The sequence below is a fragment of the Petaurus breviceps genome, unplaced genomic scaffold (genome assembly GCF_028583685.1).
Source record: "Petaurus breviceps papuanus isolate PSGF00001 unplaced genomic scaffold, PetGlider_PUasm1.0 126, whole genome shotgun sequence".
Taxonomy (NCBI): Eukaryota; Metazoa; Chordata; class Mammalia; order Diprotodontia; family Petauridae; genus Petaurus; species Petaurus breviceps.
The window spans coordinates 76,177,576-76,204,357 of record NW_027185655.1 but is presented as its reverse complement, the minus strand read 5'-3'; the positions used below and the strand labels follow the sequence as shown (position 1 = coordinate 76,204,357).

General features: G+C 37.7%; 1 protein-coding gene across 6 annotated transcripts in view; it reads left to right on the top strand.

The window, feature by feature from the left end:
* PALLD (palladin, cytoskeletal associated protein) overlaps positions 1–26,782 on the top strand; it is a 543,092-nt gene that overhangs the window by 507,380 nt on the left and 8,930 nt on the right. For all 6 annotated transcript variants that reach the window (XM_069097213.1, XM_069097225.1, XM_069097232.1 and 3 more), the window contains 3 exons: positions 4,428–4,577; positions 17,222–17,316; positions 20,764–20,896. In XM_069097213.1, coding sequence (XP_068953314.1) covers positions 4,428–4,577; positions 17,222–17,316; positions 20,764–20,896 — 378 coding nt within the window. The remainder of the gene's footprint in view (positions 1–4,427; positions 4,578–17,221; positions 17,317–20,763; positions 20,897–26,782) is intronic.

Genomic DNA, 26,782 nt, shown 5'->3' with positions numbered 1-26,782 from the left:
ATATATATGATTCATTCCCCTAAATCCTTCGTTTTCAGATTCAGGTATGCTCTTGGCCTATCATAAGTCCTCACAGAGCTTTGCCAGGTCGTCATCCCAGAGGTCTGAAGGAGGAACAACCACATTTCTAGCACTAGAGGTTTCTAACAAATGTGATGCTGCGGCGAGGCCCTGGGGATGTGATGAGCACCTGGTGGGGCGTAAGCATGATAACGTCTCAAGGCACTTGTCACTGAAACAACTAGAAATAGACCCAGACACCCTAAGATTCACTTCTTAGCTCTTTTTTAAGAAGATCAATGTATTTCACATCTTCTGAAGCTGTTGTAAAATTGAACTAGCCTCTTTTCCCATTCTCCCACAGTGATAGGGAATGGATAAGGACCTATTAGATCTGCAAGGATATGACCTTTACCTTTATCTTTCTTTCTTTTTTTTTTTTTGGAGGGCAATTGGGGTTAAGTGACTTGCCCAAGGTCACATGGCTAGTTTTGTGTTAAGTGTCTGAGGCCGGATTTGAACTCGGGTCCTCCTGACTCTAAGGGCTGGTGCTCTATTTACTGCACCACCTAGCCGCTTCTACCTTTATCTTTCAAGGAATCTTTGGGGTGCCTTGGGGAATACAGTAGGCACGTGGCTCACAGTCAGGGGAAAAACTCCCACTAAGGAGCTCATGCATTTAGTTTTCACAGACTATGAAGGTCATATTTGCAAGTAGAATCCTAGATTTAGAGCTGGAAGAGGTCATCTAGACCAAAGCTGTCAAATACACCTACATGCAGCCGGATTAGGATGTATGTAGTAGCAAAACAGAGTGCCATTTCTTTTGTTTAAATGATACCATTTTCTGATATTAAACCATTTAAGAGTGTCAAAGACTTGGATGGGAAGAACTTTCCTTTCTGAATCTTTAGAAACAGTCTTCAATGGCTATGGTACCTATAGAAACAGTTGGCAGGTTGCATCTTCACACTTGCTTCCCAAGAAGTTTAAATGACTTGTCCAGAGTCATGTAGCTAATAAGAGTTTGAATCAGGATTTGAACACCCCTTCTTTCATAGAAAGCTTTTTTTTATCCCCCAGATACTAGTGCCTACCCTGTAGCCTCCACCAAATTATCTTGTATTCATACATACATATATATTTTATATTCTTAAATGTATATACTGTCTTCCTACAATGAAATATAACCATATTGAAGGCAGGCAATAGTTGGGTTTGTTTTTTGTTTGCTGAAGGTTTTTGGTCTAGCACAGTGCCAGACAAAAGGTGCTTAATAAATATTATTTGACTGATGATAACTATTGTTTTATTTTATTATTATTTAATTATTAAGGGAAACCTCTTACTCCTAAGGCAGTCCATCTTATTTTGGAATAACTGTAATTGTCAGGAAACTTTTGGTTAAATCAAAACTAAATTTGCCCTTTTACAACTCCCAACATTTAGTCCTGCCCTCTGACACCAAAGAGAAAAACTCAAATCCTTCTCTGTCTATGACAGTCCTTCAAAGACTTAAAGACAGGGATAACTCCATCCTCCAACTGAGTCTATTCTTCTCTAATATTCTCTAAATATCTCCAATTCCTTTAACTGAACTGCATGTCATGATCTAGAGGTCTGTCAACAACTGATTGCCTTTGGTATAGTTTCCAGTGAACAGTGTCCTTCCAAAAAATGTGGTCCCCAGAACAAAATCCAATACCATAGCTGTGGTTTGACCAGAACAGAGAATGTCAGTGCTCTTACCTCCTTATTCTCAGCAGCTAAGACTTTCTTAATAATTTTAGATCACATTAGCTTTTATGATTTCTGTACCATACTGTCAGTCGATATACATTTGGTAAGCACCTACTATATGCCAGGCACTGTGCTAAGTGCTAGAGATACAAAGGAAGGCAAAAGACTGACCCTGCCCATCCAGAGCTTACAGTCTATTAGTAGAGACAATTTGCAAACAATTAGTTTTGTTTTGAAAGATAAAGGCAGACTTTTGTATATTATTTGCCAGCACCAGTAGAGTCAGTATATAGGGAACAAGTGAAGATCTGTCAGCAAGCACCTGTCTGTCAGATCTGTCAAGCACTGTGCCAAGTACTGAGGATACAAAGACAAAATTGAAATCATTTCCTGCCCCCAAGTAGCTTATATTCTAATGGAGGGGGGAAGTCCAATAAGGACATAAATAAGTATGTACAGAATATGTATACAATTAATACAAGACAGCTTGAGGGAAGAGAGGGAGAATTTTTTATGGGACAAGATGTAATAAAAGCTGCAAAACTATTCGTTCTTCTTGGTTCAGTGATCCTACAACACTATACCTTATAATGTTATCAAAAGGGGGAAAAACTACAAAAAGTATTCAGAGAAGCTTTATCCATAATAGCAAAAAAAATTAAAACACATATACCATTAGGAAATAGTAAATAAATTTTGATATGTAACATAGTGGAATAGTAATCCTCCATAAGAATTAACAGGAAAAATGAAAAGCAGCATTTGAAGAGGTATGTGTGTGTGTGTGTGTGTGTGTATATATATATATATATATATATATATATATATATATATATAGTATTAATTATATAATTAATCTTTAATATAAATAATATAAAGGGACTGATGTATAGGGAACTTCCAGATGAGGAAACACCCTTTGTCAATATAGGTTGGCACCTTCTCTAAAAAGTTTTAGAGAATTGCCTGGATCAGAGGGGTCAAACTCAACCCAGCAAAACTCCCTAGCTTAGGCCAGAACCAGATCAAAATGTAATGGGGGAAATTTTTAACAACATAAATAAAAATACAACATGGAGACTGTTAATTTTTGGTTTTCTATGTTAGCATACAGCCTGCAGGGATCCATTTCTATTTGATTTTGACACCACTGGGTAGTTAAATGACTGGCCCAGAATAACCTAGCTAATGTGTGTAAGAGGCAGAACCTGAACCCCACAGTCAGCTTTCTACCCACTACACCTCGCCAACTGTCATACACACATACACCCACACACACATATATACTTATACATGTATATACATATATATGTATCTTACTTCAGTTATGTAAAAGAAATCATAATTCCATCAGACTTTTAAAAAATATAACATCATAAGTGGGAACAAAAGCAAACAGGATATTTTTGTAAATTTAACATTGCAGATAATGATATTTCTAATTTTGTTGTTGTTCAGTCATTTTTTAGTCATATCTGACTCTTCGTGACCCTATTTGGGGTTTTCTTGGCAAAGATACTAGGGTGATTTGCCATTTCCTTCTCCAGCTCATTTGACAGATGAGGAAACAGGGTTAAATGACTTGCCTAGGGTCACATAGCTAGTGAGTGTCTAAGGCCAGATTTGAACTGAGGAAGATCAAACTTGCTGACTCCAGGCTGTGCACTATGGAGCCATCTAGCTGCCCACTATAGTTTATGTGGCTTTCTTTTTTTTCCTATTTGAATGACTTTCTTGTTGATGATTACTTAGGTCTAAGATTTCATAAAAGGTTAAAAACAAACCTCCTATGCCCTGGAAGTTGTGTCACATGTGAAGAAGAAAATGAAACAGACACAGTATGGTCTCTTTATTAACTTAATATAAATTAGATACACATATAGAAGAATTCAGTGAAGGAAACTAAACTGATTGTGAATAAATATTTATCTTTTTGTATCTGTATATGATGGAAGAGAGGTGATTGGGTTTTTTTTTGGGGGGGGGGGGCGGTAGGGTGAGTGACCAAAAGCAAAGAAATCCCAGGAAGATGTGAATGGTGATGAAGCAAAGTGGGGCATTTAATGTGAAAGAGAATGATGAGTCTTGGGCTCAGATAAGAAACTAAGATTATGCTACAGGAAGAGACTAGACACAATTTCAGTTAAGAATCCCAGGAATTAAAAGAAGGAATAATTTCCAAGTTCAATTACTCCAATGTTGTCTTTTAGATTTACCCTATATTTTAGCAACTGGTGGCTACAGCTGTGTTTTGTACATACTTTATTTCTTCATGCATCTTTTATTTCATTTGGTGTGGGTACACCATCTAGTAACAGATTGCTGCCCTTTCATGCCTTAGTAGATGGTCCTCTAGATTTCCCATGCCTGAAAAATTAAGTATTAACCAACCACATCTGAAAATGAGCTTCTCTGAACTGAGCTGGGCTGCCCTTTAGACAGAAGACCAACAGTCCATCACTGGACCTACATACAAACCCTGGCAGGTATTCCATTGGTATAGCCCTCAAGAAATAACAGTGAGGCCCCCTCCCATAACAATGAGCATCTAAGTGCAGGGTGTTAGTGAAAGAAATTTTGTATATAACAAAAGATAATATAAAGGCCTTCACTCATCACAAACTGGAAACAAGTGGTTGGAAAGCTCTTCCATCCCCTTACTGTTCATTTATAATTTACCTTTGCAGATCTATTGGTTCAAAGATGGAAAGCAAATTTCAGCAAGAAGTGATCACTACAGCATTCAAAAAGATCCTGATGGGACCTGCTCTCTCCACACCACAGCCTCCACCCTAGATGATGATGGGAATTACACTATCCTGGCTGCAAATCCCCAGGTAAAAAGAGGTGTGACTCCAGGCTAATCAGACATCCTGACCCATAATTCTTTTACAAGGTCTTCAGTCTGACTGTGGCAGCGTTTAGTTGAAAAGTGAAGTCATTGTTTTACTCATGTGAAATTTTGTTTTGTTTTGAAATGCTACCTTGTAGGAGAATAGAGAACCTTTTAGTTGATGGAAGAAGTGCCTTAACATTTGCTTTAATTAGCATTTCTTTGTTTCACTTAGCACTTCTAATTAATCATATCACATATGGTTTTGAAGTAATAATTCTAGACAGTCACTGGTGACAGAAATATAAATGTAATGAATGAATAGAGACCTTTAAATATACATTAAATGGATAAATAAATGAATTAACTAATTAGCTAGTTGATTAATTAAGCACTTACTATGTGCCAAGTACTATGCTAAGCACTTGTGATACAAATGGAGAACATGAGACAGTCCTTGCTCTCTACAAGCTCCCACTACAATTAAGGAACACAATACATAAAAGACAGCTCAGCCCGAGGGTGGAGAGAAAAGCCTGGAATTCCTGAGGGTGCTGTGGCTAGGTGATTTGTCTGAGCTCATTAAGTTGCATAGGAAATCCATTATAGTGCTCAAGGTTCTCTAAGGCTTTGAGGCAAGTCTGCTGGTAAGACCTGGAGGACCTTAGGATGAAGTAGTAAGTCAGAAGCTAAAGCTTTTATGGTGATTAAGTGGTGTTTAGAATATTTTTTCTGATCTTTCAAAGCAGGCTAGGAAGTAATAGGTATTGAAGAAGCTAGTTTTGATGTCAACAATGTGATAAAGTGTTTTGCAAACCATAAAACACTATTATACAAATGTTAGCTTTTGTTATTACTCCAACCACAAATGCAGATTTCAACCTCTCCATGCCTTCCTATTTGATTCTTGCCCATGTTTTTGTATTTATCCTCTACAGAGTATCTACCCTAATATCCTTCCTTTTATTAACTTTGGGTAACCATTATAGGGTTTTCTCTAATTCTTGAAAATTTAAGCTTTCTGAAGGCCAGGATATTTTTTTTTTCAGGGAGTGAGACAGTTTTGATTTATTGATCTTGCTTTGTGAGAACAAATTTATAGATTAAGGAAGCAGCTTCTCAGGGGAATATCAAATAGTTCAAAGGTTACGAACCAGCTTTGATTTCAGATGGCAGCAAGAATGTTGGGAGAAGGTGAGCACCAGGCTCTGTTTGTGTATAAAGTGAAGATCAAGTACCTGGCTCTGAGTTCAAGGCTTGATGGAGGGCTTGGGGAGCTCCTCTTGGGACCATAGCTGGGAGACAAACTCTAAATGATTTCCTCTATACTACATCTTGGAAATTATTGTTGTTATCTTGCCGTAGCCATAGGTATCCACACTTTTTTACATTGCCCTTTGAGTTATGTGTAATTTTAATTCTTCTGAAATCATTGTATTCCCTGATTTTAAGACTTATGAAGTTACATCACCAGGAGTAGAATATTAAGGCGATGGAGAGTTTAGAATCATTAAAAGTACTATGATTTCCAAAATGTAATCCAAACCAATCTTCTGTTTCATTCTAAGGTCAGCTTATATAGGGCCCATCCAAAATTAAATAATTCTGTGGGCTGTCCATCCAACTGAATGTTGTTGTGATATATATCTTAAAATCAGGGAATAATAATCAGGGGATGGGTATTGAATATAAGCCTTTTTTTAAGGAAAGATAATCGATCTAGATTAAAAGGGACATTAGAGGCCTTCTAGTACATCTCCCTCATTTTACAGGTGAAGAAAATGAAGCACAGAGATTAAGATAGATTCATATTTTGCTTATTATTTATATGGTGGTCACATTGTTTCCTCTTGCAAGGATTTGCTTTCCTTATCTTCAAAATAAGGGAACTGTATCTATATCATTTCTAATTCTAAATCCTGTGATTTACCAACCCAGCCCATATACTTCTACCTTATATACACTTGTGGTTAAAAATAGCCCTCAGGGTGGAACTGGGATAGAAAAGTCTCTAGATAGACTGTGACCAGAGTATGAGTCAATATAATCTTGGAAGAATAATTTCAAACATTATACTGCCTGTGTGGGGTCCTCTGAACTTATGGCTTCCTTTCCTAATTCTTTTCCACCCACATAGAGAAGGACATAGGGAGCAGATGTGGGCTTCTATAACCATTACAAATGCAGAAAGAGAAAGGGCCAGATATCAGGACCATAGCAGAGGCCAGTTTGTGACACTGGGCATGCTGCTGTACTAAAGAGTGGTTGGATTTTCATCAAGGTCTCATAATTGTGCCTTGCAGAATTCTGAGGGAATCTTCTCTGGGGCTAGCCAGTCTTATGAAATCCTCTTCTGATGTCTATTCCCCACCAAGTGGAAGAGGAGAGATAAGGCAAGAAAAGAGGCTGGATCATTGACTAATTTGTACCAGGCTGCAAAGAACCTTCCTAACCTATTTCTCCAACAATGTGCCTGCTTTGGTAGGGTGGGTCTAACTTTTAACTGAAGTCATTAGAATTCCAGGGGTCATTCTTACATGAATCATTTATCGCTCCAAATAGCCTCCAAGGCTACCATACCAATCTAGAATAGAATATAGGTAGTAAAACAGTCCACTCATTTGAAGTCGCCTTTCCTATCTAAATAGCCAAATAAAGAGAGTAAAAAAGCCAAAGGTCTGGATCATTCTCACATGGCATAATAAGGCCTTGAATAATGTGCAGCTGGATAGATAAGAGACATTTCTCTCACATTAAAACTGCCATGGGAATTGCGTTTTGAGGGTTGTGTTTTGTTTGGGTTTTTTTTGCCCCCTGCAGCCTGGACAGATACTCTTCAAGCTTTTAACAAGGCTTTGCCAGTATGTCTTAATCCTGAGTGCAAAACTTCCTGCTCTTTGAATCTTATGTCTTCATTTAGCAGATATTGCCAACCACCCAGAATCATGCCAAACCTCATGTTGTTTTATGAGTCACCACATAGAAATTGCATTGAGATTTACCACCCATTGGAATCCAGAGTGGTATTTAGAAATGACAGGTGGCAAAACGTTTTTGTGCCTAACCCCCAGCATGCTTTATCCTTTGTTGCTACAATACCTCCACAGGGCTGTCTAACAGTATTTTGTCATCCCAACCTGGTAACATCTGTCAGTCTAAAGTCATTTGCTATGCTCTTAATTTTAAAGATTATAACATTAATACTCTGAGAAAAACCATATCAAAAGTAGCCCCTGTTCCTAAACTCCTTTTTCAAGCTGCCTTAATTCTCAAAGCATAAGATGGTTTGCATTGTTGTTTAGCTTTCTGCTGAGTTTCACTTCCCAGAGAGTTTGTTCTTTATAAAATACTGAGGAAGAACCAGATTATATGATTTTTATTTTCTATCTTGCTTCTTTGTTTACCCCACCACCCCCCAAAAAAATAAGAAGGCTGGAAATGGAAAGTGGGGGGAAACTTCCCTCTTTTTATGGTACATTGCAGTCCGCCATAAAGTGAAATGACTAGAGGGGAAGAGAAAAGAACTGGAGTGGAAAAGTCGAGTTGGTTAATGAAACCCAGACGGTCAAGATTCCCTGAACAGTGGAGAATAATTACAACAACAAGCAGCCAGAGAAACAGAATGAGGACCAGGGTTAAGAGGAAGATGTTGAAGTTCAGTGAGGGCTATTTTTAGTCCATAAAAATGGAAGCCCTTTTCAATGATGTTTTCCCACCTGGATTAATCTTTCTGGAATAAGTAGACCTTCAAATTCTGGTTGACAATGTCCAAATTCTGCTTGGGAGAAAACATGCAGCTATGACCATGTACATTCCTGTGTATCTTTTTTGGTGTATGCTGCAAGAGAATGAAACAGCCGAAGTTCAGTGAAAACAATGAGGGATCATATACCACAAGACCAAAAGTGAGGCCAAAATGAAACACTAAGGGAGAGTTTATTTTAGAGCCTAATCCTATCTTTAAAACAAAATTTAATCTAAACATGAATGTTGTGCTCTGTGTTTGCATGTTGCTAAGTGACCCTGCTGCATTATGCCTGGATTCTGGAAATGTTCTCCAACAGTTGGTAACTTCCACCAGTTGCACATAACGCTTACAAGAGGCAAGCTTTTGCATAGACATGAGTGCTACAAATTGAATTTGATAAATCAAGAAATATAAATGTTATTTCCACTTTGCATAAATAACAGGCCTTACACAAGGGACTGGATCATTTTGCAGGCTGGAAGTTTAATACAAAAACCCTGTCTAGTTAAATATTCTAACATAGCCCTGGGAGTGCAGCATTGAGCTCTACTGGCTTATTTGGGATTGAAAAGTCACACACAGCTGGGCTTGTTAGAGAAAGGTGGTCTTGATGAATATTAGCTTTTGCATTGGGAGGCTTCCAGGCTCATTTCCGCCAAGAGTTTGCTTCCCTTTGTGTAGGGAGCACTATTAAGTCATCGTGGAGATGGGCAAATTAGTAACATCTAATGGGGTAGTAGGAACAACTAAGGATCATGATTATCAGGGCTAATTTGTACAAAATAGGAAGAAAAAAACGGGTATCCACTAATTCTTTAGGACTAGATCCTCACAAAAATAAGAGTGTAAATTTTGGCATCTGACCTTTTAATACTGTGAAGTTTGGGGTTTTTTTTAATGTCTGTATATTCATTAATCAGGTACTTACAAAACACCTACTCTATTCAGACCACTGTGCTAAGTGCTCAGGGAGACACAAAGTTTAGAGGATTGGTTTAGCTGATCCTTGACTTTTAAAAATAGAATTTTTGAAGTGTTAAACTTTTTTTAACGAATGAGTGAGCATTAATTAAGCACTTACCATGTGTCAGTCACCGTGTGCTAAGTAAGTGCTAGAGATACAAATACAAAGGCAAAGATGGTCTCTGTCTTCAAGGAGCACAATACACAAAGGTGAGTGGTAGCCAGGACAGCAATTTGGTCCACAAAGTTCATGAGCAGAATTGTAAGGAAATATATTTGCCCACCCCATTCAAGAACAATGGAAAGTTGATCTGATTATGGTTCACTGGTCCAGAACTGGAAGGGGAGGGGAGGAAAGGGTAACTTCATGGGGACAAGGCAACTGACAAAAAGCAGAAGGCAGAGAAACAATAATGAATTAAAGCACGGCTCGGGCTTTCCTGAAATAGTGGTCCAGGAGAGGCAGTCACTATTCTGGACAGTGGTGGATTCAGGGCTAATAATATTAGAGCTATATATAGCCCTCAGAGTCTCTCAACTCTTTCTACCTTTCAAATATTTTAAACAAAAAATTTCCCAATTCTTCTACTAAAACAGAGATTCAGGAGGTTGGAGGGGAAGATGAATTTTCTTCTTGTATTTTTTACTCCTAGATCATTAGATTTGAAAGGGTATTCTTAATATTCACTAGTTCTACCTCTTTTTTTAAAAAAAAACAAATGAGAAAATGAATCCCAGAAGCATAAAGTCACTTGCCCAAGGTTACACAGTTAGCAGAGCCAGAATTCAAATTCCTTGGACTCCAAATCCAGTATTTTTTTTTAACTATACCACAGCTACCTCTTTCCTTTCCAGGTCCTAAAGCTAAAGAACGTGTTTTTAGCATATCTAACATATATCTTCCTTTTTGCTATATTTTTAATATATATTTGCTATATTTTGCTATATCAGCAAAATTTCAGTTCAACAAATCAATCAGGAAGACCCTCATAAAGTCTTTTGTAGTGGAATCTTACTTATAATGTAGGCCAGGTCAGGGCTTTTCTGAGGACCAGGTTCTTCTGTCTTGTAACTTTAGTGCCCTAAAGGACTTTAGAGATGGAGGGGAGAGACTCCTGCTATTCAAAAACATCACACCATTTTACCAATTAGAGGGTTATCTAGAATAACATGATCTAAAAAAAGTTAGTTCCCTTCCTCACTCTCAGGTAATTCCTAAGGCAAATCTAAACCCAAGATTTGTTTTTGCTTCATTTTAATATTTATTAGAAGATATAGTCCTACATCACTATCATTTCCAAGTGACCCCCATCCCTTAAAACAAATAAGCACAGTGAAGTAAAATAACAGTTTGTCCAGGTCTGCAAATATATGCTTCATTCTACTTCTAAACACCGCCACCTCTTTTCCAAGAAGCAGGAAGCTTGCTTCATCATCAGTCCCCCGAAGTTCTTATTAGACATAGCATTGATAAGGGTTCTAAAGTCTTTCAATATTGCTTTCCTTTACAATAGTATGGCTACTGTGTATAAAAATTGTTTTGATTATGCTGATTTAACTCCATATCAGTTCATAAAATTCTTCTCACCTATCTTTTTTAAAATTTTTTTTCCAATTAATAAGCATTTTTTTGTCTCCCTTCTACTCCCCTACCACCACCACTGAGGAAGGAAGGAAGGAAGGAAGGAAGGAAGGAAGGAAGGAAGGAAGGAAGGAAGGAAAGGAAAAGAAAAGGGAGGGAGGAAAAGAGGAAAACTCTTTTAACAAATATGCATAGTCAAGCAAAACAAATTTCCCCAATGGCCAATGCCTAAAATTGCATTTTAATTCTATCACCTCTTTGTCAGGAGGCAGATAGCATATTTCATCAAATGTCTGGAATTGTGCTTTATCACTGTAATGATGAGAGTTCTAAATTAGGCTTTCAAAGTTGCATTTCTTTATAATGTTTTTGTCATTGCATAAATTGCTCTCATGGATCTGCTCACTTCATTATGTGTCAGTTCACAGAGGTCTTCTCAGTTTCTTCTGAAAATGTCCATTTTGTCATTCCTTACAGTGCAATAATATTCCACTACAGTCATATAATTTGTTTAGCCATTCCCCAACAGATAGGGAGTCCCTTAATTTCTAGTTTTTTGTTACTACTAAAAGAGGTGCCATAAATATTCTCATACAGATAAGTCTTTTCCCTCTTACTTTGATCTCTTTCGGGCATCATAGACTTAGTGGTCAAATCCATCTTTTTTTCTTAGACTATGACTGACTAAATTTCTAGATGATGCCTCATTGTAGTGTGGATTCCTTTCTTAAATCTTTATTTTAAATATGAATTTAAGAAAAAGAGCCAAAAAGATCATCTATGAAAATATTAATGTGCAGCTTAGGGGTTTTAAAGTATATAAATATAGATATAATGTGTATATATACATGTATGTGTATGTGTATAAAATTTAATCTGATAAGACTTCCTATGCCCCCTTCTGAATTTCTTTCTGTTCTATTCTAAGTGTATAATTTTTAATGTTTCATTGACACCTTTTTATCTTTTCCATCATTATCACTACCCATCCCTCTCCTCTCCACACACGGAAGCCTTTCCTTGTAACAAGGTGACCCTGAGGTCTTAAAGACTTTACCAGGGCAGCACAAGCCATGGCAGTTCCTGTTCAGCTGGAAAGATTTCAAGTATAGGTCCCACATGTGCATGCCTGTCACCCAAGGATCAACCTGAATAAGTTCAGAGATATTCATCATTAGAAAGTCAGATACCAGATGATGATTTTGTTTTTGTTTTTGCCGCAGAAATTTATTAACTTCTCTGCTGAGGCATGGAGGGATTGTGACCTGTAATTATTAATGATTGTAGCATATATATGTGTATATATACATTATACATATTATATATATACATTAAAATATATATTTATATAGCCTTAGTATTTATCAAGTGCTTTCTGTATATATCACGGTAAGGAGCACTCCTATGAGTTTGATCAGACATCCTTGAAATACTGGAGTACTATTTATTCCAGCAGGATTTTGGCCACAATAAAAACATATACAAAGTATAAGAATTCTGTCCCTGAAATGAGAAGAAGTATGGCCAATCCTGGAGTCAGAAAGTTTAATTCCTTGCTCAGACATATATTGGCTGAATGACCACTGGCGATACACTTAACCACTCAATGCCTCAAGCAAATCTCTAGGATTATAAATACTAGACTGACCAATTTACATTGATGGAGTAAGTTCCCATACATTGGTGAAATCATAGGTCCAGATTTTTTTTTAAATCACTAAAATGTCAAAGCCATTAATAAATGAGGAAGCCATATTGCCTACTTACACAATTAAAACTATTCACATAAAATAAAATGTATTAGCCCCTATTCTCCATCCTCTCCTCAAAATGATTATGGATTTTACATGCTTATTTATTAAAAATAAACACATGCAGCTTTTTACAAGAACATTAATTATTTAAAGTATAATAGGGGTCTTCTAAGTATGTGACCACCCAGGCTTTCCTACTGCAATTGGAGATGTTGAGGCTCAGATGAGCCTCATTAGGAGACTCCAAACCAGCTTAACAATCAGGCTTATGCCAAGCATTAACAAATAGATCAGTATGATGGGGGTTGGCCTCCATGGCCTGTGTTTTGGGTATAAATAAACATAAGTTAAATCCCAATGGAACTGGTTTCATTACACCTTGTCTTTAATGTAGATTTTATGAAAATTCTGTCAAGTATATCTGTGGTCATGACAGGAAACATTTTAATGTTAGTGGGGGTCTGTAAGGAATATGCCACCACATATTTTTGGTATCCTCGTGTGATGTTCCTTCTGAGTACAGAAATAATTCTGCTTATAACCACTCCTTCCAACCCAGTAATTCCTCTCCCTGCTTTATCTCTCTCTCTCATGCTTGGAAGTCTCAGAATGTCAAGAGTTGTAATAAACCTTGGATATCTTTAAAGTCAAAATCCTTTATTTTAGAAGAAGGAAACCAGTACCCAGAGAGGTGGAAGTCTCTGCCCCAAGGTAACACAGCTAGTTAGTGACACATTTGGATTTCAAATTCAGGTCTGCTGACTCCCAGTTCCAAGGTTCTTTGTGCTATTCTATGATGCCTCTCTTCTACCTTCTTGCATTCTCTTAATTATTCTTTAAGATGGTTAATCTAGTCCCTTCAATGAAATTATAAGTTTCTTGAATCTTTGAGTCTTCTAGTTTTGCATCTTCCAAAGCACCTAGCATAATGCCTGGGATAGAGGTTTCAAAATACTCAAGTGGCCCACAATACTCCCAAGTAAAGCCCAATTAGATTAAAATTTAATTGGGAAATACTCCACAAAATAAGTTAGGGATCTTCATGTATAGTTTAATGGCCTTGTTTCTAGTTGAGTTTGAAACTATTGTCTTAGGACATAGTAGTCACTAAATAATATTTTATTGTTTGAATGACTGATTTTGTGGCAGTCAGTCAACAACATGTATTAAAGCAACTACAATATGTTTTATGAGGTGATGAGCATAGCAAAGACAAAATTAAATAGTTTGTGCCTCAGACCCTAGGAGTCAACTAATACTTTCTCTTTCTCAAAAAAAAAAGATAGACAGTGCCTTGGTAGAATTAGATGACCAAGATTCTAAAATCCATATTTCTTTATCATGTAAGGAGAAAATAGTTCTATATGCATCAGCTGACCTGATTTCATCAATGTGAACAACTCTTCCACTGAAAGTAACCCCTTCATATCTTAGTAGATGGTCTTTATGAGTTACTGCACCCAAAAAAATTAGTAGAGTGAATAGTTGTAGAAAGTTGATGTGTCTTTTACACAATATATTATATGTTAATAATACTATTGTGCAACAAATTTAATGTCAACCCATGGTACGCATCCATATCTTTACCAAAAGACATTAAAAAGGAAATTGATCTAGAGGAGGATAGCCAGGATGATGAATAAAGGCATTGAATCTATCTTAAATGAAGATGAACTGAAAGAACCAAGAGAGGTTAGCCTTGAGAAGGAAAGATTCAGAGGAAACATGATAGCCCTCTTCAAGTATCTGAAGGGCTCTTATGTGGAAGAAGCATTAGACATGTACGGTCATAGATTTAGAGCTCAAAGTTATGTTTGAGGTTATCTAGTATGATTCTCTCATTTTAAAAATGAGGAAATTGAGACCCAGAGAGGTGAAGTCAATTTGCCTAAGGTCATATACTTAGTATGTATTAGAGCCAGTATTTAGAACTACATCCTTGGACTCCAAATTCAGCTTTCTTTCTATGATATCAATTTACCTCTGTTCAGTCTTGTTCTTTTTGGCTCCAGAAGGCAAATCTGTGAACAATAGGTAGCAACTGAAAGGAGGAAAATTTGTGCTTAATGCCAGGAAAACCTCAGAGTTGAAGCTCTTCAAAAGTGGAAAGGGTGGGGTGGCTAGGTAGTACAGTGAATCAGAGCACTGGCCCTGGAGTCAGGAGGACCTGAGTTCAAATCCAGCCTCAGACACTTAACACACACACACAAAAACTAGCCATGTGACTTTGGGCAAGTCACTTAACCCCAATTGCCCTCCAAAAAGCAAAAAGAAAAGGTGGGATGGGCTGTGCAGGGAGGTAGTGGATTCCCCCCCCCCAATGGAAGGGTTGAAGTAGGTGCTCAAGTATGTAATGATGAGATCCTATCTAGGGTGGATACAACTGTGGAAATCCTGTGGTTATCTTTACTATACAAAGTTTGGCTTCTGCCAGGTATTCAGAGTCCCACTTGCTATGGATAATGAAGACTCTACCTCACAGCAAGATGACCAATTACCTCTGGGTTTGTAAGTATTCTGGTAGAATTTCAGAAGATAAAACCCAAGGCAGAACAGCCAAGTATTGTTAAGAGTGCTACATAACTACAGATCTTTCAAAAGGTTAAGAAGCAAGCAAGTAGAGTCCTATAGAATCACTGACTCAGAGTAGAAAGTGACCTTAGCGATCATCTGGTCTGATCCTCCACATAGTCCAGGAATATCTTCTTCTCCATCCATGAGACAGGATCATCCAGTTTAGGTTTGAGCACTTGTTGTTGTGGGGTCCTAGCTCACAAAGCAGTACATTATATTTCTGTAGAGCCCTGATTTTAAGAAAGTCATTTTGATCTGAAGTCTGCCTCCCTATAACCTTCCCTGTTAGTCCTAGTCCTGTCCCCTGGAACAACAAAGAATAAATCTATTCTCTTTTATAGATGTCAGCCCGTCACATTTTCAAAGTCAACCACCATGTTTCCCTTGTCTTTATTTTTTTCTTGTAGTTAAACATCCCTAATTTCATCAGCCATTTCTCACTGTTTCTTCTCTGTCTCATGGCCATTCTCTTTTGGATGAAATACAGCTTGTCAATGTCTCTGCTAGATTATGGTATACAAAATTGGACATCTACTTCCAGAGATGTGGCAATATGGCAGGACTAGCCCCATTGTTCTGGACAATATGCTTTTCTCAGTGTTGCATATGGGACATAAGGAGAGCCACATTATGTGGTTATCTTAATGTGCCTTTGCTTTTATAGCAGTTGCCTTAAAGGAAGTTCAGATCTAGAGAACCCTCAAAAGATCTGATTGGTCAAAATTGGCACTGCTCCTCTAATTACTTCCACTTTTAATCCTGCTCCCACTGGGGACTCTTAGAGTCAGCTACCCAGAAAAAAATGCCTCTCTGACACCAGAAAGGTAAAAGACATCCCTGCTTTCAAGGAGCTCACGATCAAATGGAACTGGAATTCTGTGCATATTCATGGAAGACAGAAGGGACAGTGGGTTCAGGCATAAGAAGGAAATAGGACATTTGCTAACCTGGCTTACTACTCTGGATAAGAGTTTGATGAGGGAAGAAATTCAAACAAAAGATGAAGATGGTAGGCTAGGGATTTCTAATCCATATTATTTGGTCCTTTTTTTGGTAGCTACATTAAAGCTTTCTGCCAAATTTATAAGTACCCTAAAAAAATTAGCAGATAAAAACTGTTTTTCCTGGTAATTTGGCCATTTTCTGTAAGCAAATCCATTTTTGTAGTTATTTAACACCTAATGATAAAATTCCTTAGAAAGGCTCTTGGATGTTATGGACGAAATTCCAAATATAATACCATTTGCCAAAGAAACTTCTCACAAAATGCTAATTACACTATGCCAGTACTTAATAGTTTTGGAAGTGATGCCATTGGTCATGCAGTTTGAAAATTATTGGGGTTGGGAAAATGTGCTCCTGGGAAGAGTAGAAGAAAGATTAGAATGTTCCAGTTTTTATTTTGGAATCTGCGACAAGCCATAGATGCATCAATACAAGATCATATCTAAACATTTCACATGAAAGCCTCAGAAATCATTATAAAGCTTATAAAAATGTAAAGGGAAAATATCTTCTGTTCTCCTCTCTTCCCCTTCTCTTTTTTCCCATTGGTACCATTGGTTAGCTTAGGTATTGATTAGCAACAATCCAGGCAGCAATAATTGTAATTGGTTTGCTAAATCATCAAAAGCTGTCCTAATGTTTATAGATGGTTCAGGCAGACAATAATAGTAGGTACCTGATGTTGAACCAGAACACAAAAAGAAAAGGACCTCAGGAAGCACATGGTGTTTTTTTCTTGCTCTGAAAAGCTGAATCAATAGCCAATATTATCAAATTCTCAGGAAAAGGGAGGGGGTACTCACCACATCACTGGGCTCCAAAATTTTCCTTATCCCTGGAAAAATGCTGTTCTGAAAAAGGTAAATTGTTGCTAATGTTAGAGGCTGATCTACTACAAAATGTCATGTTGAAACCAAGAATAATGAAAGCTGGGCAAGAAATACAGGAGCAACTGGCGGTGAAAATACTCAATTCTAAATCATGTTCCTCCTCCTTTTTTATTTTCCTAATATCTCCGACAGGGCCGAGTGAGTTGTACTGGAAGGCTGATGGTACAGGCTGTCAACCAGAGAGGCCGCAGTCCTCGTTCTCCCTCAGGCCAGTCTCATGTCAGAAGGTATCTTATTTATTTCTTTTGCATAGGTATTATAACAGTAAAAAACACTGACAAGATCATGGTTGGACTCCAACACAGAATACATTCAGAAGACGGTCAGTATGTACTGGAGGTTTTACATTTGACACCCTTCTTGTATTTCTTTATTGGATGTTATGGGTTAAGATAAAGTTTATCTATCCAGTATTGAAAGCCTGTCCAATTTCCCTGGGGGCTGGTAGAGAGAAGAAGAGACTTTACAATTTCACTGTTTCCAAATAAGAAGCATATTTTGTACATAGTGCAATACATGATAGCACTAGATTTTTAAGTCTAAGGACCTAGGTCCAGATCCTGGCTCTTGTCTCTACCTGTGTGAGCTTGGACATTCTCTTTGGTCCTGAGTTGTATCATCTGTAAAATGAACTCAGTATCCCTTAAAGTACTTTCCACCTCTAAAGCTATGATCCTGTTGTTCTTATAAGCAAGTATTTGTCAATCTGATTTGAAAAAGTGAGGAATTTCATAGCTTTCTCTCCAAGAAGTTGATCATTAGATGCATCTATAAGGTGTTCCTCTGAGCATTCCTTCATTTAATGACAAGAATACAGCAAAGATCTCTGATTAAATCAGAGATAGAACTCCTTTTAGTAGTACAGATTACAGCCTATGAATTCATATAAAAGTTCTACGGAGGTGTTTTGAGCACACAGAGGTTAAGTGACTTCCCTTTAAAAGAGCAGAGAAGTCATTTTGAAGATCATCACTGATTTGGCTTCCTTATGGAAAAAAAAAAAAGGTTCATCCTATGAGGAGTTGGTATTGGAGACATCAGTGAAATTGCCATTGATCATGACTATACTGGGGAGGAAATAAATTTAACATACCCCTTCAATACTGTTTAATATTACTATGAGATGTTTCAGGCAACTCCAAGGGCTTCTGTTTAGCTCTTTCCACAATAACTGAGATAGAAGCTATTCTAAAGGATAATAATTCAGATAAAATGCTATTCCCCTCTATCCCCTCATTTATGTGGGCAGTTAGGCTAGGTCAGAAAGGCTTATCCTCAGAGCAAAGGGAATTATGCTGAAACCTCTAACACCAATTCCCCAGTTGATGGGTCTTTTATGACTCAGGTAGCAAGGATGGTACCAAGAATGGGCTCTCTGCCTCTTTTAAGGGTCAATAGCCTAGCCTATATAAAACAGATACTGTTCCTGTCACCGAAAAGCAGCCTCAAAAAGTTCTAGATGGAAGCCATAGTCCATAGCAACAAGTATTTTGTCTAAAGGCCTTTGTGAAGAAATAAATATGTAGTAAAGAGAATAACAGCAGATCCAAAAAAAAATGTCAGGATGTGACAGAAGGGAGGAGAACCTAGGTAAATATCAGGTAATAGACATGTCTATACCTCCTCCACAAGACTGAATTATGGATTCACCCATGGATAGGTATATTTCAGACACAGAGCCTTTGTCTATGATATTTGGAAAAGCCATCCTTGTTTGTCCTGTTCAAATTTAATTGAAACTTCATTTTGGCAACATCTGGAATCCTTGTATTTATTTTTAATTGCTGTCACCACTCATATTAAAACCTATTTTTTTGGACATGAACGCAATGGAATAATAAACTTACCATGTGCCTGAGTCAGCCTTTTAGTTTCAATTCAGGCTCACCCTATTCTCCACCTCTTTCTTTAGTCACCTGTATTCAAGCAAAGATAATGTATTTTTGCCTCCCTGGTTATTTATATTAATTTGTGCTATTTGATGATTTTTTTAATACAAGTTCCAATAAATAGGATTGGGTATTTTCCTCATAAATTAGACCTGTGCCTAGAGCAAGAATAAATGGAATATAAACAAGCTGACAATTATTTGCCTGTCAGAGTAAGAACACTTTGAATTTGTTCCACTATTGCTTTCTCTATTTAAGTAATCTTAAATTTAATTCACTGTGACTGCCACTGTGGCAGGACTCTTTATTTTCCCTTGTGCTATCTTCTTCAGTCTTCTCTGAAATTAGTTTAAATTATCTTACTCCTACAGATGATTTCTCTAACTAGACTTTTCAAAGGGCGAAAGGATATAAAGCACATACATATACCTGGTGGACTTTTCTTGATTTGTATACTCTCTTTAAAAGGATATTTTTGTAAATGTCATCATGATTATGGAGTCAAAGGAAAATATGTCTTACAGCGTGTGTGTGTGTGTGTGTGTGTGTGTGTGTGTGTGTGTGCGTTTTCTGGATGGTATGAAAAGGACTAGGGACCGCTAGGTGACAGAGTGTGCAGAAGAGTCCTGCCTGGGATCAGGAAGACCTGAATTCAAATCCAGCTTCACACACTTAGTATCTGCATGACCCTGAGCAAGTCATTTAACCCTATTTGCATCAGTTTCCTCATCTGTCAGATGAACTGGGGAAGAAAATGGCAAACCACTCCAGTATCTCTGCCAAGAAAAAAAAGGGAGGAAGATTCATAAAGAATTGGACATGACTGAAAATCACTAAGCAACAACAAAAATAAAAAGGACAGGCTTCTTATCCAAAATGAGCCTCAATGCAAATGTGTTAGGATTTCATAAAATAAATATTAACATTGAATTTCCCACAAATCTAAGAGTACAGTGGAAAGTTACAGTAATTTCTGTTGAAAAGAGTTGGGAGCAAATTAATAGGCAACAGCTGCTGCTACTTCTCACACAAAATTAAAAGGGAGGAAAATATTTCATTTGGAAAAAGAAAATTCTACTCTATACAGGGTGTTCCAAAAGTCTTGATGCTATTAAAACTTTAACATTGCACTCAGACTTTTGGGCTACCTGTATAATGCTCAATTTTTTTTATTTACCTTCCTTTGAATTTGCAATGATTTTAAAGACTCAAAGATGGCAAAAGTTCAAGCAAGATTTAAACAGTATGAAAAGTACCTATAGAATCAGAAGACCTGGCTGGGCTCCCATTTTAGCTGTGCCAATTACTTGCCTGGGCAAACAGAGAACCACAGAATTAAGTTAGCTTTGAAAGCTTTAGAAAGAATTTGTTATATACTTTAAAAGAAAAGCAAGCTATACGTAATAGAGACCTATAATTTCATGTATAATCTTTTTTCTGTGCTATTATGTATATGGGCATTGGATTTTATTTAGTTTTAATTAAGTTCAAAAAAATTTTTTTAATAACTTGGGCAAATCCTTTAATTTTTCTGAGCCTCAGTTTCCTCACCTACAAAAGGAGGAGGTTGGCCCAGCTTGTCTCTATGATCCTTTCCAGCTGATTTTAAGGCCTGCTGCAATACATACACCCTTTTTATCCTCAAATGAAATAATAGTTTCTAATTTTTTATTCCCTTACTGGTTGCAAAAAAAAATGAGAATATCAAAAAATGGAGCTATGCATCAGATTATCTATTGTGACAAAAAAATAAGAGAGCTGAAATCTATGTACCCTCTTTCAAAGACCCCGATCTAGATCACGAGACAGTGGAGATGAAAATGAACCAATTCAAGAACGATTTTTCAGACCTCACTTCTTGCAGGCGCCTGGAGACCTAACTGTTCAAGAAGGAAAACTCTGCCGAATGGATTGCAAGGTAATTTGCTAACTGATTGCTTCCTCTCTCACTTCATCTCAATATCGTTACTTTGTACTTCTCTTGTGGAAAAGTTATATAAGATCAAATATCATTGTACAAAAGCTTGAGAGAAACTTCAAACAAGACTATGATATCCCAGAGATTTTGATATGCTTTCTCATTCCTTCTTTGATTATGCTTCTCATTATTAATAAAACATCTTCCCTGCACATTCACTATAAATATATGGGTGGAGGTGTTGAAGTAGTGAACTTGGTTAACTTGATAAGAAATGCTAAGAAAATACTTCACCCTTCATATCCTCTCCCTGCCCCCCACAATCTTATGTTTATTTTCTATGTTCAAATTTTTTTCCATTCTCCGTTCCTAAGAGAAATTGTAAAGATACCTCATTTTCAATGTCCTGTTATCTTTTGCTCCGTTCAAGAACTTTGACTCTAAATTTTCATTTCAAATATTTAAGGGATGGATTGTTCATTTCTAAATGAAATGTGATTTGGGGTGCCCTCTGCTGGTTCTCGTCATAGTGCATAAAATAAATTAATCTGCTTGCTATATTTTTCCATGAAAGAGAAACAAAGCCCTTTTCTTTTTTTGGAGGGACAAGAGGTATTCGATGTGTTTTATTATTTTGCTATTGCACCATACTTTGATCTAGAAAGGAGTATTTAAAACAAGATAAATATAGTTCAGATCTTTTAATTGTAAAAATGATGGCAGACCTCCCCCCCCAAAAAAATTTTTATAATGTCTGATTTAAAATTCAACAAATACAAATGTCTTACTTTCTGCCCTCAGTTTAAACCATGTAATTTCAGGGAAATCACTGACAAGACAAATACAAGTTAAAAAAAATTTTTAGTTAGATATCTCTAGTTTGTTGATTTTTCTTCTTTTTTTTTCTTTTTTTTGTGTTAGTATCACATTTAATTAGACAAGAAAATGAAACAAACAATAGAAACCATCTCAACAACCATAACATAAATGAATTTAATTCCAATCTCTTCTTTCCCAGCAGAGGAAGCTTCCCTTTTTCCCAGATTCTGTTTTTTTTTTATTTTTTTAATGCTTTATTAACTTCTGATTTACATCATTCGTTTCCACCAGATTTTGAGTTACAAATTTTCTCCCCATTTTTCCCCTACCCACCTCCCCAAAATAGCAGTCCCACAGGATATCCCCTCCTCCAATTTGCTCTCTCCCATATTTTCTCCCATACCCTTTTCTATTTTTCCAGTGGATCTCTATGCCTCAGTGCCTGTATATCTTATTTCCCAATTACATATAAGATGGTATTAATAATAGTATATATATCTATGTATATATATACACACACACACATATATATATTTGAATATTTGATTTTAAAACTATCAATTCCAGATTCATTCCCTTCCTTCCTTATCACCCACCCTTACTGGGAAGATAAGCAGTTCAGTATAGGTTGTACATGTGTGGCTAATGCAAAACAATAACATAGTAGATATATTGTAAAAGACTGACTATATTTCCCTCCCTCCTATCCCACCTCCCACTTGTTCTATTCTCTACTTTAATACTGTCCCTTTTCAAAAGTGGGTGCTTCCAACTTCCCTCCCCCCCAGCCTGCTCTCCCTTCTATCATCCCCCCTCTCATCCCCTTCCCCCCCTATTCTCCTGAAGGGTGAGATACCCTATTTAGTGTGTATTTCACTCCTTCCTCAGCCAAATGCAATGGGAATAAGGTTGACCCATTCCCTTTTGCCTTCCTATTCTTCCCCTCCATTGTAACCATTTTCCCTTGCCTCTTCTGTATGAGATAGTTTACCCCAATCTGTCTCTCCCCATCTCCTCTCACTATATTCCTCTCACCTCTTAACTTCACCTTTTAAGTATCATTCCTTCCTGTTAAATTGGTCCTGTGCCCTCTATCTATGTATACCTGTAAACATATATACACACATTCACATATGTATATGCATATGCCCTCATATATAGACATATATATATTTCTAATCCCTTCAACTACTGAGAAAAGTTTCATAAGTTACAATTATTGTTTTTCCATGTAGGAATGTTAATAGTTCAACTTTGATAAGTTCCTTATGATTCCTTTTCCCTGTTTACCTTCTCATGCTTCTCTTGCTTCTTGTATCTGAATGTCAAATTTTCTATTCAACTCTGGTTTTTTCAGCAAGAATGCTTGAAAGTCCTCTATTCCACTGAATGACCATATTTTCCCCTGAAACATGATAATCAGTTTTGCTGGGTTTTAATCTATTGGTTTTAATCCCAACTCCTTTGCCCTCCGGAATATCACATTCTAGGCCCTTCGATCCCTCAGTGTAGAAGCTGCCAGATCCTGGGTTATCCTGATTGTGTTTCCACAATATTCAAATTGTTTCTTCCTGGCTGCTTGTAATATTTTCTCCTTAATCTGGGAATTCCAGAACCTGGCTATAAGATTCCTAGGAGTTTTCTTTTTGGGATCTTTTTCAGGAGGTGATCAGTGGATTTTTTCAACCTCTATTTTGCCCTCTGGTACTAAAACATCAGGGCAGTTTTCTTTGAGAACTTCCTGGAGGATGATTTCTAGGTTCTTACTTTGATCATGGCTTTCAGGTAGTCCAATAATTTTTAAATTATCTCTCCTAGATCTATTTTCCAGGTCAGTGGTTTTTCCCATGAGATATTTCACATTGCCTTCTATTCTTTCATTTGTTTGGATCTGTTTAACAGCATCTTGATTTCTCATAAAGTCACTAGCTTCCATTTGCTCCAATCTAATTCTGAAGCAATGATTCTCCTCATTGAGTTTTTAAGATTCTTTTTCCATCTGGCAAATTCGGCTTTTTAAGGCATTCTTCTCCTCATTGCCTTTTTGGGCCTCCTTTGTCATTTGAGTCAGTCTATTTTTTAAGGTATTATTTTCCTCAGTCAGGCTGTTGACTCTCATTTCATAATTTTCTTGCATTGCTCTCATTTCTCTTCCCAATTTTTCCTCCACTTCTCTTATTTGGTTTTCAAAATCCTTCTTAAGGTCCTCTATGGCCTGTAACCAGCTTGTATTTTCCTTTGAAGCTTTTGGTGCAGGAGTTCTGACTTCACTTTATTCTTCCTGTTCCATGCTTTGCTCCTTTTTGTCCCCAAATTAGGAGTGTATTGTTGGAATCTTCTGTCTGCTTTGTTTCCTTTGCCTGGTCATGTCGCCCCTCAGTCACTTGACCCCTGGGCTTTTTGCCACAGTAGGACTCTGCCACCAGACAGGGGAGCTTTCATCCCAAATGCTGGGATTTTCTCAGCTGCCGGAGGTATTAGATGGGTGCCCTCTCTGAGGTCTCCACATTCTCTGGCAAGCTGGACACACACACCAGGACCTCCACCCTAGACTGCAATCCAGATCCAAGCAGGTTAAAGCAAGATCCATTACCCTTCAGACTGGTGCTTGGTCCCCCTACACTCTGCAGGCCAGGAGCTGAAGCTGCCACATGGCACTGGCTGGCTGTGCCGGCCTCAGCGGCTTTTCACCCCGGGGGTAAAAGCCACACACTCCCACTTACTGGTCCCAAAGTCCAGACTGCACTGACCTCTCACTTTGTCCTTCACATTTAAGTGTTGATAAATCTGGAAACAGCCACAGCTGCTGCTGATCTGGAGTCCCTCTGGTCATCAGTTGGTCAGGCCCGCCCTGGGGCTAAAGCCTTGGCGGCGGGGCTGGGCTCGGCTCCTGGAGCGCTGTGCTGGATTCCTGCCGGCCTGCCGGGCTGTCCTCAGTGGGAGGTTAGCTTCTCTGTGTCATTTTGTGGGTTCTGCAGCTCCAAAGTTTGTTTAGAGTCCTCTTTTTACATGGATTGGGGAGGGTGGAAGCCAGAGCTGCGGGGGAAGGTCGTGCTTCTACTCTGCCATCTTGGCTCCGCCCCCCCTCCCCCCCATTCTTACCCTCTAATCAGAGAAACAGAGAGTAGTGATGAGGTGGAGGACCAGGGTTGATGAGATCTTAACAGGATGATGAGGTTATCCAAGTATCTGTTGATTTTTCTTGTTAAGATGTCAAATGAATAAGTAAAAATATTAGGAGAAAACTGGACCTGATGATGACATGCTGTGGGACCTACTGCAGGAAAAATGTCAATTATACATTGTAGCTGCACACTAAGCTTTATTCCTTCAAAATATGCCAAAACCTTGAGTTTTTCACCCCTTAGGTACATTCTTTTGTTTTTTTGGAGGGCAACTGGGGTTGTGACTTGCCCAAAGTCATATGACTAGTAAGTGTGCTAAGTGTCTGAGGCCAGATTTGAACTCATGTCCTCCTGATTCCAGGGCCGGTGCTCTATTCACTGCACCACCTAGCCACCCCTGCTTGGGTACATTCTTAGGAACTGACTCTACTTGATTTGGTACTAAGTCTGAGGGAGCATAGTTTTTTCCTTTCCACTAATGGGATGTTTTCCCATTCCCACATACTTCTTGAGAGCCTAAACTATCCAGAATGATGTCCAAAAAGGTGACGTTTAGCCCCTGAGATTATACAATGTTACTGTACCTGGGGGACAGAAGGGAGGGGGCGAGTACAAAGGGATGGCTGAGGGATGAAATGAAGGGGCATTTTCTTTTTGCTACATGAGTAACTTCCTATTGGAATGGATCTGATATAGATTGGATGGTTAGAGGGAGACAAAAATACCAGACGTTTCTCCTCACTTTGAAAAGGAACTTAACTTAGTGGGTTGGCCTTGTTGTGTGAGAAAAGTATATCCAACCTTCTGTGACACTGTTTGCAGTTCTTAGAGAAGCCTGGGGCCTTCCTAAAGCATCTTCCCACCATCCCCATTTCCACATTGCTATCCATGGTGGTAACAGTGATGCCACTGAAAATGAGGAGAAAGTAGTGATTATAGAAATGGAAGGGTGACCAATGACATGAAGGAGTACATCCCTCTCCAATTCTATATACTAATACTACTTTAGTACCTAAACTTCTTGTGTCCAAAGATTTTCATATTTATTCTGGCTACCTCTGTGGATCTGAATTTGACTGCTTACAATAATTGGAATATCATTTGATTTGATTTTTAAAATATTCTTATAGAAGAGAAATCCTCCCTTTTGTGCTACATGTGAGGAAGAGGCACCTTTAAAAATGATGAGTTTGATTCAAAGAATTTAAATTCAAAGCACTGTATACCATGGGTAGGATCAAATGAATGACACGTAGCCAGAATGGAATTTGAAAGTTCAGTGACAGATTTTGGCAGAGTTGGATCTTCAAAGGGAGAATTGTTTTATAAACCAGCTGACATCTTTTTTGTCTGTAAATTTCCCATGAGAGAAAAGAAGGAGGGGGGGAGTACCCTTAAATGGTACTTTTCTCCCATTCTGAACCAAGGGAAAAACTGGAAAGAGCTGACAGATGGCAACCATCCTCTGGCTTCACAGTGCAGCAATTAAATGGCTTTTATCTGATCTCTGGTCAATACAACACTCATGATTTTAAGATGTTAAGATGTTTTCACTGTGATTCTAGTTTGTGGGTATGGATTTCTTTCTGAGTAATCCAAGTTGCTTTTGTTACGCAGTTTCCAAAGTTATTAAAATAATCATTCTTTGTACTAATTGAAATATTAAATAGTATATCTTATAGTTTTGGCAGTCCCACAGTGAAATAAGTGATTATACTGTGTGAGGGCTGAATGGGGTTACCATTCATTACCATTACCATTACCTTCATTGCTAGGCATCTTTCTTCCCAAAAACTCAGCTGACATCATCTCAATAATCCTCACATTCTACTAAGATCATAAGGCATCAAACTTTGTTTTATAACCATTTCACTGATGAAAATTAAACCTTCACTAACAAGGAAGTCATAGTATCATGAATGAGAGAGAGGAAAAGTATTTA